An 18,282-nucleotide genomic window follows, 5' to 3' on the forward strand; every position below is an offset into this window, starting at 1 on the left:
ATATGAATAAAAAGAGAAAAATCAAACAAGCATAACACTGAGAATTTCATTAAATCGGATGTAAACTCAGAAATCTTTGACATTTTGCTTACTTAACAAAGCAGGTATATGCACATCCTGACATCCTATGCATGCAAATGAGAGGGCAGATGACATCACCCAATCACTATTTATTTTGTATTCTATTGTATGAAATATTCTAATTTTCTCCTGATTGGCATTTGAAACAAAAATTTTTTTTCTCCCTGAACATGTGAAATTACCATCGTTATATTTTTGGGGGTTCAGTCAAGTTAGTCCTTAAAAAAATGTAAATATTGAAATATTGTATAATTCAAACAATAAAAAACAAAAGAAATAGACAGTGAGTGAGTGGCATCGTCGATTCTCTCATTTGCATGTCACTAAGTTGTGCATATGAAAATAATAATAATTGGTTTTGTGAAATGTAAGCGAAAATTAAAGTGTCATAACTTTCTTTTTTTTCATCAAATTTTGGTAAAACTTGCAATATTGTGTATCTTAAATTTTCTCTATTTATTCAATAGACTTGTGTCTGGCGTGCTCTTGACCTTTAAATTTGTCATTGACTGACCATATAGGATGTCCTCGGTTGCATAGTAAAATTTCGTATGATCCTTGCTTGTCCAGAATCCTCCTGTCCTCGGTTGGGCCTATGTAGTATAATACTTTTCTTTAGAAAAAATTCTATTTGAAACTGCCTTGCAACTTTGTATAGGCTTATAAAGAAAATGTAGGTTGTGTTGTTTGAGAAAGTTTTTATAAGTGTGATGGAGATGATGGATAGCTGTATTGATATTTCAAAGGCACGCCACCAAATATTTTTGTGATAACATTTCTTCTTATTTTGACTAGGTCTGCATCCTTCAATAAGTCATGAAGAATCTTACAAACAATGTAAAATGTGACGGAATGATATAAGATCAATATATCACACTCTGGATGTGATCAATAAGTTTTAAAATGATCTTCGTTGAGAACAGGAGATGGCCTACTTGCATTGATATCTCTTTATTTTACCCCCCCCCCCTCCCCTCCCCTCATCAGTTCTCCGAGTGTTGTTTAATCTTGCGTTCCTCTTCATTTCGCTTCATATCCTTGCTTAATCATCCTAAAAATAACCTTTTCCCTCCCTCTCTTATTTCCCCTCTCCCTTCACTCTCTCCTTTACCCTCTCCCAAACACCACTCTCATCTCACCCGTAAACATCCTCGCATCCGTGCTCTCGGATAATTATATTTATATATAGATGACATGGTATATTAGGATCCACGCAAGAAAAGGCTGCTCCTAAAATGGGACATCTGTGCTTAGTGTCAGTCGAAATGTTTGCTTTGATGGGTCAAACCTGTATTAAAGAATTATCATAAATTATTACCCCCACCCCTTCACTGTTCGCGCTACGAAATATCCCACTATTTGACCATCTTCATGAAAAGATACCGGGTACCATTGGTTATTATCAAATTTATTGTCATAATGGTTAAACATTGATTCATACATATTCAAATTATTAGATACACACTGAAAATGTTGGGCAACATACTGTCCACTGTGATAGGTAATGTATGTTGGTAAAAAAATATCTATTTATTCTGGGCAATAATTTTTTTTCCAATTGAGCAAATTTATTACCCAATTATCAGTTTTTATTACCCAATTGGACAGATTTTAAGCTATATTGATGTGGACAGTATGTTGCCCAGGGTTGGTTAAAAGTTGAGCATTTTTTGTTGTTGTCCAGTTATTTTAAGAGTGTACATTTTACGTTATTTCTTTATTTCAATAGACATACTAATATTCAAGCAAGTTGAATAAGCGCAACAAACTTGGATACACTGACTACAATAATTCTTATATGGATACGTGGAAGTGATCTCACTTTCCAGTGAGATCAAATAATCATCATTCTTATCGACATTTAACTTTTTGGTTATGTAAGGGGGGTGGTGGGAGTTAAGGATTTCTCTTGGGCAAGTTACATAATAATTGTGCTTTCTTTGTACGTTATTTTATGTATATGTATTCCGCAATCGTATTCTGTAACTTGGATAACCCCTTTCAAGCTCCTTGCAGCTTGTTGGTTTTCCCATATTTCTCTCACAACATAAGTTTTATAGTTTCAAATTCATATACATATTCACTATATTATTGATTCAATTATCATGTTTTTATTGTTTGAATGTACATATTTTGTATTGGTTTATCATAAGAAATAGAATCTATCAATCAATCAATCATAACTTATTTCTATTTTTTCGTATAAGCTTCATGTTCATTCAAATTTTCATTGAAACTTTTAATGACGCATATTCGACATGTCAAAAGCATCTCTATAGTTTGATTCTGTCTAGAAACCTGGGTCCCGTCTTGCAAGGAGTTGTGATTGGTTACTGAAATCCATCATTGTCATCATTTGTTTCAAAAGGAAATTTGCAAAATGTCATTTAATAAATAAAGAGGAGCATATTAAACTGAAGAAAACAATGATTGTATGAATATTAGAGAACATTTAGAAAGCATGTTGAACAAACATGCATTTAGGATGTTGGCTTTGCTGGCTTTCCGTAGTTGTGGTTAATCTGGAGCCCGTTTCATAAAGAGTTGCAACTGTTGTAACTTTGCCACTATGGCAACTACCATGATATCCTTGGTTTTGATTAGCTGCTGAGCCCTGTTGCCATGGTAGTTGCCATAATGGCAAAGTTACAACAGTTGTAACTCTTTATGAAAGAGGCCCCTGATCTATCGTAACTCTTTGTATAAGGTACTCTAATTTAAAAAGTAACATCGTTTCTTTGGTGTTCTGTCATCATTTACCATTGATATTGTATGTTTATTGATCTTTTAATAATTTGGAATGTGTGCACGTCATACGGACTGTGGAAGTTTTGCTACTTTTTATTTTGCCGTTTATGTTATGCAGATAGTCAACTGAAATGAATAATAAACATAATTGTTTTTTATTGAAATATAAAGGTAAAATCCGTTTTATCTTTTTTATTTTCAGATAACCCAACTAAAAATCGACCATAATCCCTTCGCCAAAGGCTTTCGAGACAACGGAATGGCAAGAAGGTAATTTTTATTCACAGATATTTTTTGAGTAATACAATTTTCTCATGAATAGTTAAATCAAAGAAGCTAAGATTTTGCAGTCACAACTATTTTTTTTTCAAAGACATCATTGTATTGAAATTATAAGTTACTGTTGAGAAGAACTACTTTAAAAAAAAGTTGTTAAAAAGAAACACATATTTCAAGGGCTTAATTGGTTTGAAAGGGGGTGCACCCCATGCAGAAAAAACCCACAATCTGATGGTTATCTTTACATTTTAGGGGGAAAATGATTGCTAAACCCCCAGCCTACTCCTTCCACGGCCCCTGTTTTGGGAAAGCTATAGTAATTTGAGCGAGATTGCAGTTCGACAGAATATAAATGGCGAGGGGTGGTTCTGATGGGTAAAGTGATCTCGTATGGCGGGTTGAACGAACGATGTACGACTCGTGATGGATTGGCGGGAAACCGAGTCAAATGATTCTACAATCCAATTCTACTTCATGCTTATCGATATGGACATTGTGTTCACATTGCTGCATGCGTGTATGAATTGCATCTCAGTTTTGAACAATTAACAGTTAAACGAAGAGGATTTCGAAAACTGAAAGAGCAGTAATAAAGATTTCAATTTGAGGCGAAAAGAAAGAACTTTTAAAAAGGCGTATTTTTGCATTTAGCTTCATTATTAAATTGTCATGCATAATTAACCTTTCGTGTATGCATTAATATGATGAGCAAGAATGAACAAGCTATGAAAACAAATATTTAATTCAGAACGAAATTGGTCACGTGATGAAGAGTCATGTTCCAATCACAACGCATTTCCTATGGGTGGGGAAATACACATAGGAAATACATGCATGTTTTTTTTTTGGGGGGAGCTATATAGAAAGTAAAGCTATTACAAGTATTGGTATGGAAACCCGTTTTCAATTGATTTGATTTCTGGAATTCCGACGATATGCAAGCTTGCGTTTGTTAAACACTCCTGTACAAAATTAGCTAGCACTAAAAGTGATCAATGAGGAAAGGCCCATGTGAGGGATACAGATCGTGAAACACGTCGTTTTCTAACCGTGTCCCAACGCGCCCATCAGGGAGAGAGAGGTAGTTTAGTAAGGTGTGGCATCTTACGCTGTTGTCTTGCACTCAACATAACATAGTGTATAGCAGGATGGATGTCATAGGAAGTTTGGTACCATCAGTGACTATTATGTCCTCTTGTAGTTAACACTTATTATCATGGTTATGAATACGTTACCCACACATTAATGCATGGGATGTTTGTTTTTTATACTTTTAACATTAAAATCGCATTTCTCTTAATATTTCTTTTCTGCTACATCGCAATCACAATCGATTGTTATTAATTAATAAATACAAATATCTTCCTTTGACGGTAATATTGTCATGAGCCATTTCAGTTTATAGCCCCCCTCCTTCTCTGCGATGGGTATTTGTAGCATTAAATTATTCTGTGTGAAAGAAAATAAATTCCGAACTTAGTATATATATTTTTTTGCATTTTATTGGTTGCATCAAAGCCAAAAATGAATGTCACTACAAATGATGATGAAAAATGTGACTGAAAGAAAATAAATTCCGAACTTAGTATATATATTTTTTTACATTTTATTGGTTGCATCAAAGCCAGAAATGAATGTCACTACAAATGATGATGAAAAATGTGACTGAAAGAAAATAAATACCGTGATAGTATAACTGTTTTCACTGTTGAAGAATCGTTGCCATTTTTTAAAATTCTTATTTCAGAATTACCTGTTCACTCATACAAAAAGATACAGGGTCTTATAGGGCTTTTAGTCTTAAAGTTATATCTTAATTAGTTTATGTTTGTCATTTTTGTGGGGTGTCATATCTATTAACCGTAAAATACAACTGCTCGTATGGCCGGATGTTTTATGTTTATTCGATCCATCGCACCAAAACACCAATTATAAATCGATCACACTAGGGGCGGACGATTGTTCAGTTGACATTATAAGAGCGGGATGGAATGAAGCATAAATCAAGAATCCGTTACGTCTCGCCTCGGAACTCGTCTTCATTTACCATACTGATATAGTTTTCATCTATTGGCTTCTGATTATCATTTGATCACCCAGGGGCTCACGGCTAGCTCTCAAGCGATCCAACTCCAAGATTGATGAGATGGATGAGGACAAGAAGGGTAAGTTACTCCTCCTTCTTCTGACATCAAAACAAATGCGAAGGGAGAAGGTGCACGAGGAAGATAAAGGGAATCAAAATATGAAAAAGAAAGAGAGAGAAATAGAGATGTAGAGAAAGATAGTTAGGAATCTGGAACACAAACGCCGGACAGAGATAGAGAAAGTGGTTGTAGTAATTAGTTGTAGCGGTAGTAAAGTAAGTAGTAGTAGTAGTAGTAGTAGTAGTAGTAGTAGTAGTAGTAGTAATAGTAGTAGTAGTAGTAGTAGTAGTAGTAGTAGTATAAGAAGAAGTAGTAGTTGTAGTGGCGGTAGTGGTAGAAGTAGCAGTCGTATATAGTAGTATAGTAGTAGTAGTAGTAGTAGTAGTAAAATTAGCAGCAACAGTACTATAATAGTAGTTATATACTATAATCATAGAATAGAACCCACTTAACCTTCACCTTAACTCAACAGCATTTGACGGTTGACCATTCATGATTCTTCACCCTTATTCTTGTTTCCGGGAAGATGTATTTAGTTTATCAAATAACCATTAATATTTATGACTCTTGAAATGTGCACAGCGGGTATTAAAATAATTATTATTGTTGAGAGAATTGCGACGTGTATGAATTTATGGCACCGGTCGTCTCGACGTGTAGCGATCGGTGCTGTAATCACGTGACAATCCAATGAAGGGGGAAAAGGCACGAGGAAAATTCATAATAAATACCTAGTATACCCTCCTATATCCACTTTTCAATGATTTTTTTTACTCCATTGAATTTCCTTCATAATTTTACATCAATTTTCCCTTGAAAATCATGATTACGATCTTAAAAAAAAAACAGATCCAGACTTTGATTTCGTTTGCTTTGGGAGGGGGTGTATTCGGGTTTTTTTTAAACCATTAACAGAAACACGCTCCCGCACACACACATAAACACAACACACACCCCTATTTTACATCCGCACTCAGAACACTGCTAACAAACAAAAAATATGCAGATAAAATATTCCTAGAAATATAGAGTCACAACGAAATATTTCTTTTCTCTATTTTTTCCTTTACAATAACGGGGGAAGTTTTGATGAGCCTGTATTTGTATCAGTACTGTTTGTCGTGGTTACATTCTGACTTTGGTAGAAAAAAATGTTCATGAAATAAAAATCAATTCCAATCTAAGTAAAAATGAAATTGTGGGCTACGTAAACAATATTAAGTTAATAAACTTATTCATTTTTTAGTTAAACGAGTTACTTACATACGATGTTATTTAAGGGACTCTGCACTTCAATTTTATTAATACTTAGTTCCCATTGTGTATTATTATTATCAATGTAACATTATATTCTTTAAATTTATTTCTTATTATACATGGTGCAAAAATAAAACAAACAAATCGTGGTAGGCGCACTGTCGTCATAAAAATTTGTAACCGTAGTAGTTCTACATCTACCTGAGATATCGTTATCATAGGACATGGATGATTATGTTTACTTTTATTTGGTCTAATGCCAGTTCGTCCATTGCAAACTCGTCTACTATCATTTGGTCTACCATCAGTTCGTCCAATTTCCCTATGTTCTAATTGCCATTTCGTCCACTCACCATTTGGTCTAATAACAAGTTGGTCCAATAGCCATTTAGTCCATATACCATTTGGTCTAATTAGACTAAGTGTTAATTGGGCAAAATTAATGAAAGTAAAACAGATATTAGACCAACTGGTTATGAGACGAAATGGTTATAGACGAACTGGTGATTAGACGAAGTGAAGATTGGACCAAATGGTTATTGGACAAAATGGTTGTAAGACGAAATATTGATGGACGGAATGGCATTAGACTGAATGAAGGTATACCATGTGGTGAGTGGACGAGTTAGCAGTAGACTAATGGGCAATTTACCGATGATTATAGGCCTATTGTACAATTACTGTACAATTAAAACTTTTCACATAGTTGCGAATGTACCTATTTAGCACACCTGTATTTTCAAAATTATATTTCAGGATTACAGATTACGAAAAATATAACCTCAAAAATCTCAACGAAAACCACGGTCATGGTTGTCATACACAGTACTTCAAGGGATTTTTTTCATTACAGGGATGATTAGATGTTTCAGCAATTTCCCACATTTACACAAATCATATCAATCTGAATTTAAATACTGAGATTGTGATCTTAATTCATTTGAATCGATATTGTTCCATCGTGACAGCTCAAGTACAATCTTACTAAATCATCTCCAAAAATAATATCTATAAATGTAGGTCTAATTCGGTAGGGCTGCTATTGTAAATATTATCTGATTAATTCGCTTCCATTTGTTCATTAATGTTTTAAATTTTCAAAATAATATTATAAAAAGATTGAAATATGAATCACCATCCTGACATTTCATCCAACTGCACATTCCTCCTAGGTGTCCAACACAAATTGTTTCTTCTGTCCCATTGCCTATACTGCAATGTAAACAGAATCTCGAAAGGGTGGGTGGGGTGGGGGAATACCCTGGAATCAGATGTGAAGAAATGGGTCGAAGAGGGTCGATAGGATCAATGTGTATTTCCCCCAAGTCAGGTATAAAAGTTTGTGTTATTTCAGGAGTAGGATCAAGTTATGTAAGCAGCCACCTCATCCCCCACCCTCCAAAGTTCCACCCCGTATCCATGTCAGCAGGGACTCCGCCACTGTTTCTGTCGATCTGTCTGCCAGTGACATACAGTGGTGAGGCATCAGCTGGCCTGGCAAGGTTTACGGGAAAAGAAGGCAGTTCGCTTCGCTTCACGGTCCCCTAACTCTACGGCAGGGGCCCTCTCTCGTTGATCTATCGGACCGTCATGCCTTGCTTGCCACGCGGCATCTAAGTTTCATAGAATATTAAATGAGATATCAAAGTTTCATAGAGACGTACGCGTGTGTCATCTACAGATGGGAATTATTTTGTCCTCCCTTTCCCTTCTTCCGTTTTTTCTACCCATCAAAATGCAATTGCAAAGAGCAGACATTATCTTTAGTCTTTCTTTAGGGCACTTAAAGGGGCTTAACATCAGTCCTTGCATACCTGTCTCATGTATCCAATAGTTTAACATCGATCATAGATTAAGAGAAAGAAAATCGGCGGGGTTTTTTAATTCTCGATTCCGAAAATAAATTGTTACAAAAATATCATTGCATTCGTACCCAACCTTCTTAAAGGTCAAACTTACGAATGGCGTGAGCAAGAATAAAAGATAGCAATTTTGATTAGAACTTTTGTAATATAATTCGATACAATGATCACAGCATAATTTATCTAGTATTTAGCCTTTCTATTAATATCTGCTGGATACACAGTATTCTGAGATTTCTTGTTGAATTTCCAAAATCTTTCCTGAAAGAGTGGAAAATTCATTTCATGAAATTCCTGATTTCCGGGAAGAGTTAATGATGACAAAGACTTTGACAATGAGGATGATTACAATTGATGATGATCACGATGTTGATGAAAATACAAAAAATCTCCTCCGAGTTTGGGTGTCCTGTCTTGGTTCTCCTAGCTGTCTAAATATAAAGTCAATGTGGGTTCACATTTTTCTTTTGCTTGTGAAAGAGGGAATGCAAAATAATCGTGTGTTTAAATGAATAAAAAAAAATAGACGTCAATTGCTGCACAGTTAACGTTAATGTTGCCAGGACACAATTTACCGGTTCAATGCCTTGCACACTTTTTCTCTCTCCATTTTGTTTCAGCCTTATATCGCTTCCTCCATCAATTATTTTTAGCCTTGACATTTTGGAGAATGCAAATAAGAGAGTCTAGTAGTGTCTGTAAGGTAACTCTTTACAATGGATTTTATGTGATGACCATCATTGACCCTTGCGTTAATTTATTCTGCCATGACCGTCATTACGTCTTTCGAAGAAATGTTTCGTCATGATCTTTTTCCATTGCCATGGCGTTGTAATAACTTTTTATCGCATTCCCGCAGTCAAGAAGTGTGTATCATGAAAATCAGTACGACTCGTTGCACCTTTATATTAATTATTAATGACTTCTTGAAATAACTGAGTAACGTGAATATAGAAATATGATGAAACAAGAAGAAATTCAGGAAGTGCATGAAGACAAAGAGAGAAGGGACAATGAAGTGAAATTACAAAAGAAAATGTAAACACAAGCATGGAAGAGACTATAAAACGGGGGAGAAAGGTAAAGGGAATGAAGTACATTTACATCCAACAAAAAAGCATCAATACATTTTATGAACTTGAACAAAACAATGGAGGTAGCAACTCAGAAAGCACAGCTTGTGATGAGTGCACCGTGACATAAACAATAAATACATAGTACATGAAAAAACTTATCTAAACAAAGTACAATACAAAACAAGGGGATGAAAAGGGGGGTGGGGGGACAGGGCAACTTTATATAAAATACTAGTATATCATTTGAAACAGAAAATAAATCGTCAAACTAAACATCCCACAACTAAATCTATAAAGCAAATCACAAAATTTAGGGACCAGACGTAAGGGCGAATTGTGAACTCGTGTTTGAAACAATAAAAATGGCAGAGGAGAGTGTGACGAGAATGAATACAATGACCTGAACAGTTCATGACGTAGTCAATCTTGTTATATTTTGCGTTACAGTGACGCACTCAATAATGATTAAAATTCACAAGATGACTTATTTAAATGTATGTTATATGTATAATATATGTATATATGAAATTATGATGTTCAAAACATTAACGAAAGGATGTATGCCTTAAAAGGTTTATTAAGATTTACACCTGTTGTTGCAAGACTGATTTAAAGACGTTTCATCAGAGCTCACCAAAAACGATTAGCTCAATCCTCATTGAATATCAGATTCCTTAGTTTAAGAAAAATCTGCAAATACAGATTTATCCCTAGGAATGATTAGGGGCAACTGGACAAGGGGGTGGGGCTGAAGCATCCCCCACGCACACACACTTTCAATATTGTTCAGCGGCTGGTCCTGTCATTTACCTATATTTTCAAATTCTTTTAAAGACTCATATTATATTTGTTTCATGTGTTCTCTCCCTTTATTGAACAGACGTAAATGATAACACCGGCAGTGACGGAGGAAAGGCAGATTATTCGGTGACCAAGAAAGAGAAGTCAGATTCCTTGCTACTTGGATCCGACCTTGGATCGACTACGGGCAGCTCTGGCGGGGAAGCCTCTGGTAGTCAACTGACCTGTACGTCACCGGACAATAGTCTTGGCTTCAATGTTGATTCACTGGGACATCAGTCAGAGCCAATGAGTGACGACCTAACGAAATCACGATCGATGCCGAAAACGGGATCGTCCATGGGTCAACCGAAGCGTAGGTTGAGCGGTGGAGGCCTTGGTGTGGTTGATGGCGGCGTTAACGGTTGTGATGCGAGACTGACGGATTATAATACGGGAAATGCCAATGGAATGGTGGATACATTATCGCCTTGTTACACACAAGACGGTGTCATGGACGACAACGGACTTGGTTCGGTGCAGCCCGCTACTGCGCTTGCCGTCGCCCAAATGGCAAAAGACAGTATTCACCCGAGCTACTCAGCGAGGTCGATGACAAGCATGGGTGGAATGCAAAGTCCCAGTTACTGCTCAGGACAAGGTATGGGTCTCCAGGGTACGAGTAGCATGTACATGCAGTCGTTCGAGCCGCATACGACGGCGACGTCGATGTACAACACGAGTAATACGGGTTATCACCATCATCACTCTTCCAGCGGTCTCGGGAGTCATCTCCACGCCCAAGCGCATGCAAGACACCTCGCACAGCAGTCATCCTTCCCGACATGCAACAGCATGTCGTCCATTCATGCATCCGCTCAGTTCCTTCATCATGGTAGTCATAGCAACCCGACAGACGCCATGAGTATGAATATGAATATGCATATGACCAATCACGCGTTCCCATCACATTCAATGAAGTTTCCCGTCTGAGAAAACTTTTATCAAACAGACTAATTTGAACTCAAACAGACTATTCGAAAAACCATTTTGTAAATTTATCCTTGTACATTTTTTTTAAATATAGATTTGACCTGGAGGTCTTGTCTTATCAATGTGAGAAAGTAAGCATTCGAGGAGATTTATTATTGTTACTTAATCCGTGTTGATAATCTTTCTTTTCTAATGTTCCGATTTTGATATTTTATGCATAAGCTTGGGTATATGATTCAGAATCAAAGTGTACAACATGAATATTCTGAAAAGAATATTGTTAAGAAGTAAAATTGCATTGTGTAACCATTTAAACTGATTCATTTATTTTTGTCATAATTGCCCTTTTTTGAGATACATTCTTCTAGTTTTTGTATTAAACTCCGATCGGTGTATTTTTTATCAATATAGCACCCTATATTAATACTAGAGTTACTTCTTTCCAAAAAGTAAACTAAAGATAAGTTTCAATGGAAAGCTTGCTTTATGTTCCCTCAGCCCCCCCCCCCCCTCCATGCTTTGTAATTTATACGTCGCTATCTATATGAAGTACAGTGAAACCTGTTTATAGCGAACACCTGAGGAAAACACAAAATGTGGCATTTATACACAGGTGATTGATATAGAAATAAGGCCACTAACACTGATATGACTAGTATAATTGCTTTTAAATAAATTCGTGAAAATTTAAACAATCCTGATTAAATTTACTCTCCTTACCTAATTTTGTTGTTTATATTAGAACTCCTTCATGTCCTTATATTTTTTCTTACTTCTTGCCATATTTTTTAAATCTTCTCTTTCTTCTAATACCCGTAAACAACTCAATATCTGTTTAGAAGGGAAGAAATTTTCTTCATCACAATACCAATGTTTACTCTTCTTAGATATTTTACTGAAAACAGATGGGATAGAAATTATCGCCCAATAGTCGTGATAGTTCATGTACATATCGCTCTTTAATAGCCGACTTCTAATTGACTGCATTTTTGTATGTTCATTAGAACTCTTACACACTTTCGTTTATTATATTATAATATCATATATTGCCGTTTTGGTTTGAAAGTTTCAGTCGAAATCAAGGCATTTATTATCCTGTTGGGATTTCCTATGACGTTCTTAGAACTTTATAATAGGATTACTTTTAATATTTGGAAGGCATGATGGAATCATGCACTATGATACTCGGGATTATAAATTTTCTTCTCATTTCATAGTTTATACTGGCTACAGAAAATGCAGAATACGTATTCATGAATCGTATATTTTATCTTTTTATTCTTAAGATTTATAATGATTTTATAGTTTAATATTTTCATAACTTTCACTATTTCCAGACAAGGGTTTAACATATAGGTGGAAGTTCGGAATCGCTTTTAAGCAAGCTTTGATTATAGAAATTATTATATTACCCCCCAAAATTATGATTTTGCATCATGATACATTAGATATAATTTTTCCTCATAAATCCCTTGTATCTTTTACATTTTTCAATCAATATTTTTCTAAGATTTTGAGTCTTGTTAGTGGAATATTCAATCTGTATTTCTAAGGTTTAAACACAGCTTTCAAAATGATTTTACTCAGTGTATACAGTGCAGTGTATTAAATTTTAGAAATGTTTTTAATTATGTCCATTTTATAAAATTTATTAGAATAAAAAGCGCAAATGACAATTTTTCTGAAACTAGCAAACAGTCCTAGTATGCGATGAAATCGCACAAATAATCAGTAAATTTGTTATGAATTTATGTCGCATTGTCCGGTTTTTTATGTGAATGTTCCGTCAATTAGGAACATAGTTGTATTGTAAATATTTATTTTCAAGTCAAAGTAATGTACACGTTCATCATCTGACAACTTATTTAAGATATTCTTTTTAACAAAACCTTGCGCTCAATTTGTGACGAAATAAAATTTAATAAGAAAGTGATTGCTGTAATAATGATGTATGATTCCTTGCTTTTTCTATCATTGTATCGCTTTTTATTTGTCTGTGATGAATAATAAATATGTTTGATGCTTTACACAAGGGCTAAGGAAACTGAAAAAAAGGATGGAAAACTCGAGTAACTCCTACTTTTCTCTTTTCCTTGATATTTTATTTTGTCTCTGCTCTAGTCTATCATGTTTATGTTCAAGATATAGAGATGAGACACCTCAACAAAAGAGTTGTACAGGTATGTGACATGAACTGACATCAACTATTTATTTGAAAAATGTACTGTATATTTTGGTCTAAAGGTGTAAGTAGAGTAATTATATCTTTTTATTTTAAAAACATAACAACAACAAAACACGTACATTCCAAGAATGAATTCGGTTTGAAAGGTACCGTTTCTTTTACATCTGACCTTTTCTCTTTCTTCTTAAATGGGCTTTGAAAGTGCAATCGTTTATAACAATTCTACTCAAAGTATGAAATTATGAGTGTTCATAATATGTTTGTATTATTATCTTTAGCCTATCTGCTTTAGAATTATTGAATTTGTATGTATATAATAGGTTTGATAGCAGATACGAGATACATTTTGCTGTTATTGTTATTTGTGAATAAATTAACCAATGAAATTGAGTTATCCTATCACTAGTAATGATTGGGTCAGAATGAGAATGGAAATATTGATGATCACGACGTCGATGATGTTGCAGTTGGTGGTGGTGAATGAAGATGATATGATGATAATGATGATGATGATTATGATGATGTTGATAATGAAGATGATGACGATGATGATAATGATGATGATGATGATGATGATGATGATGATGATGATTGAATAAAATTTTCTATTTTCAAATATTTCTGTCAGGTACAATTACTTGAAATAGTACATTACATATAAACAAAACATTTGGTAATTGGAGCTAACATAATAGCAAGATGCTTATCGAGGTTTAATAGCCCAAAGTAATATCATTATCATAGTTTAAACAATAGTTTTAACTAAATCTCAATATTGCACATCAAATTCAATACTAATTTTACTTCTTATTGATGCAGACAATTGCGATCATTTTTTTTTAGTGAACATAATTACACTATTTACAAGAAAAAATATCTTAATTATTCACAAAAATCTTTATAGAAAATTACATGTTTTCAGGCAGTATTTACCATACCAAATTAATTATAATCTTCCAGTAGCGTTAGTTTTAAAAAATTTGCTAAGTATCTTGCGACTTGGGGTGTTTCTAATATTACTTGGCAGATGATTCCATAAAGTAGGACCAGAAAATGAAATTGATTGTTTTCCCAAATTGGTATTATTTTTGTCAAGATTCACATTTTTTTCCTTTTCTTTATTTCTCGGATTGTAAGGTTGGTCAATGAATGATAAATAATCAATAAAACTATGCGGCAAGCGATTATTAATTAATTAATTGGTATTGGTTGAAAATATCGAGAATATTAAGATAAAGGAGCAGAGTGATAAGTATGATCGCTGAACGTCATTATTCTAGCTATTCTTTTTGAAGTAATAGGTTTTATGGTTTTTTTGCACGTCCCACCCCAAACTTCCAGACCATGTGTTATATGTAGTAAAATAAATGAGTTGTGTAACATAACTAAGATTCTCTTAAGATACATAATTCCTCGATCTATAAAGTATTCCAATTTATTTGCTTAGCACATTGCATACGGCAATGTTAACCTGTTTGTTTCATGCAAGGTTTTTGTCGATACATATACCAAGAAATAATGTTGATTCCGCACAGTCTAATAAACATGATAAAGTTCCTTTCGGTGACAATAATTGTCCTGATATTTAAAAAAAAATCGTCTTTTTTAAACAACATATATTTATTTTACGTCATGTTCGTAACAATGTTTGTTAATTTGTTGGCATTGCACCATGCTATTATATTGTTTAGATTGAGACTAATTTTATGATGATGATGAAGATGATGATGATGATGATGAAGAAGGTGTTGGTGGTGGTGGTGGTGGGGGTTGTGATTATATAATGTTGCTGGTGATAAAGGTGGTGATGATGATGGTTACGATGATGAGTATGCTGCTGCGGTTTAGAATTTGGCGTTGTGCTTTTGCTACGTTGGCGACGATGATGATATGAAAAGCAAAGTCAAATTCAATTCTGTTTAATAGATTTTAACAAATAATAAAATGCTGTAGTCCGAAGACTAATTTTGCAATTTTTACATTGAATATTATTTACATTCGAAGACTGTATATACAGTTAAAATTATTCACATTTAAATGAGAAAACAGTTGGTTGATTGAGATATGCATTAGTGAGATTTTATTAGATAATACCAGCCCGGGATTTTGATAATTTTGTATTGGGAAAAAGTGTTTTTAAACTCCAGTTATAATCGTGGTTTCCATGGTAGTTGCCCGGTATGTTACTTTTGAAATGGGCCCCTGGACATGAAGGATACTGACAAAAGTGAAGAAAGTTGATGGTGAAATAAAAAGAATACATTTATCTTCAAGAAAATTTTTGATGCTCCATGCATTTTTGTTGTTGTTTATATATCTCGTATTATTTTTTCTGTAAATAAATTCATGAGCATCATTTTTTTTTCAGCAACAAATATACGGTAATGTAGAGTGATGATTGTTCACAGATAGACCTCGCAGCAATCAGTCACTAACAAGCACACTCAAAGAATTTCAAACAGCTAGGAGAAGAAGAACCTAAAAATATAATTGGAGCTGAACTAACTGAACTAAACTCAATAAAGATGTCGACAAAATGAAGTCCAGTGTTGCTCTGATTTATTGGGCCAGACCTCACTTGGCATTGCTTTTAAAGAACAAGTCCACCCAGTGGCGTACTTAGGATTTTCCACAGGGGGGGGGGGGGCAAAACCGTCCGCCCAAAAATTTGACAAGGAAAAAAAAAAAAAAAGTCTTCAATCACAAATAAAGGATTTCGTACCAGATGAAAAATTGACAAGCAAAAAAAAAAAAAAAAAAGGTACGCTAGTGAGTCCACCCCAACAAAAAAGTTGATTTGAATAAAAAGAGAAATATCCAACAAGCATAACACTGAAAATATCAAAGTCGGATGTAAAATAAAAAAGTTATGACATTTTAAAGTTTCGCTTAATTTTCACAAAACAGTTATATACACATCCTGATTGGTATGAAAATGAGGAGACTGATGACGTCATCCGCTCACTATTTCTTTTGTATTTTATTATATGAAATATGAAATGTAATTTTCTTCTCATTGTCAAGAGAAACAACAATCAATTCCTCCCTGAACATGTATAATTAGTATTGGTTCAGTCAAGTTGGTCATTATTGTCAAATAAATGAAATATTGTATTTTTCAAACAATAAAAAAACAAAAGAAATAGTGAGGGACATCATCAACTGACTCATTTGCGTGTCACTAAGGTGTGCACATCATTCTATTGTGAAAATAAGCGAAACTTTTAAATGTCATCTTTCTTATTTTACATCCGATTCTGCATGATTTTTTTCAGAATTATGCTAGTTTGACTTTTTCTATTTATTTTATTTTTTTTTTCTTGGGTGGATTTGACCTTTAAACAAAAAATATACCATATTCAAATATGTTAAGAAATAATTTCGTAAGATCAATTTAATTAATAGAAAAAGAGAGAATAGAAGAATCCAGAAAAGTGGAAGAACCAATTAAGGGTGAAAGGTGAACCAATGAGCATGAGGTAGCTAGATGATATGATTATTATTATTATTATTAATTGTTTGGCTACCTGTGCCTGGGACCGGGGCCTGGGAGGCGAAAAGCGAACTGAATCACTATGACCCGCAGGTCTCTCCTCCCGATATAGCTGATTGGAAAAAGAATGTTCTGAATATAAATGAGAAGACAATAGAAACATGTGGAGTTGGAATGGCAATAGAATGCGATAAACGTGTGACAATCATGGCATAGACACAAGTATGGAAAGCAAAGTGTAAAATAAAAGATTAATCATGACAAAATTCAACATTTAAATATAACGATTCCCTATAGACGAGTGAATGTTAATGTGTCTGACAAATGAGCAGTCCGTCAGATTGATTGAGGCTTCTTGGTGGAATTCAATTTTCCAAAAGGGGGACAAATTTTTCGGAGGAAAATATATAGACAAGCCAAAAAAAAATATTTTCAACCACAATTTTATGATATTTCGTACCCGAAAAAAATTAAAAAGCCAAAAAGGGGTCTTCAATTTCAATGGCATTTTTACATCAATTTGTTTTTATTTTGCTTTTGAAAAGGGGGGGGGGAGGGGGCGCCGGCATACGGCACGTCGTGCCGTTTTCCAGTTTCCACTGCCCCAGGCCCACGGCACGGCAAGAAAGCCGTGCTCGATCAGATGCCGTCCGTCAGGACCCATGTATGATGTAAACCCCCGTGTAAACCCAAGGCTAGACTGCTTCAGGCGTGGCAACAAGTACATTTTAAGGGTATTCGTGTATCCTCAGCCGACCCGTGCCCCGGCCGGCGAAATTATTTTTCCCACCGAGTTCTGGACCGACATATGAATATTCATGACTTGCGTCTTCGAATTAAGAGTACGCATGCGCGTGGACTTGGCCACGACCAGTGCCACCAGTGCAGTGCCGCGCCGGTCGTAAACATTCACGTTGCTCAGAATGAATTAGCATCGTCAAATTACCGGTACCCTTACATAGTTACGTAGACCTTATACTAGGCTTAGATATCTATATCTATATCCAATTCTTAAACACTTATACAAAATAGCTGCCATTAATGGCAAGACATGTGCTAGGGTAGGGCTCGCTTAGGCTAGCGCATTAACTTTACCTCAAATCTGGACCTGTCTAATGCCTAGTACCTGTCCATGGACCTATTGATAGGTCCATGCTAGTACTAATCAGTGTTGTAGTGCCTTGATGCTCGGCCTTCAAAGCCTTTGCCTTGAACATTTGAGCCTTGAAATTTAAAGGCATTTTCAAGGCTTTTTCAAGGCATTTTGTACTTTCATTTGTTTTAAATAAGTAATTACAAATGTTTCAATTTTTTTTTCGCGGACGAAAAAGCCTCCAAAAAATTTGCCCCACTTTGGTACGCCAGTGCGTGCGTGGAATGT

At 34.8% G+C, this 18,282-nt stretch overlaps 1 protein-coding gene across 1 annotated transcript in view; it reads left to right on the top strand.

The window, feature by feature from the left end:
• Window positions 1-13,798, top strand: part of LOC129254951 (T-box transcription factor TBX2b-like) — a 29,886-nt gene extending 16,088 nt beyond the window's left edge. The window contains exons 5-7 of the mRNA XM_064095904.1: window positions 3,032-3,099; window positions 5,209-5,273; window positions 10,331-13,798. Coding sequence (XP_063951974.1) covers window positions 3,032-3,099; window positions 5,209-5,273; window positions 10,331-11,223 — 1,026 coding nt within the window. The 3' untranslated portion in view covers window positions 11,224-13,798. The remainder of the gene's footprint in view (window positions 1-3,031; window positions 3,100-5,208; window positions 5,274-10,330) is intronic.
• The last annotated feature ends 4,484 nt before the right edge of the window (window positions 13,799-18,282 follow it).

The sequence above is a fragment of the Lytechinus pictus genome, chromosome 2 (assembly GCF_037042905.1).
Source record: "Lytechinus pictus isolate F3 Inbred chromosome 2, Lp3.0, whole genome shotgun sequence".
Lineage (NCBI taxonomy): Eukaryota > Metazoa > Echinodermata > Echinoidea > Temnopleuroida > Toxopneustidae > Lytechinus > Lytechinus pictus.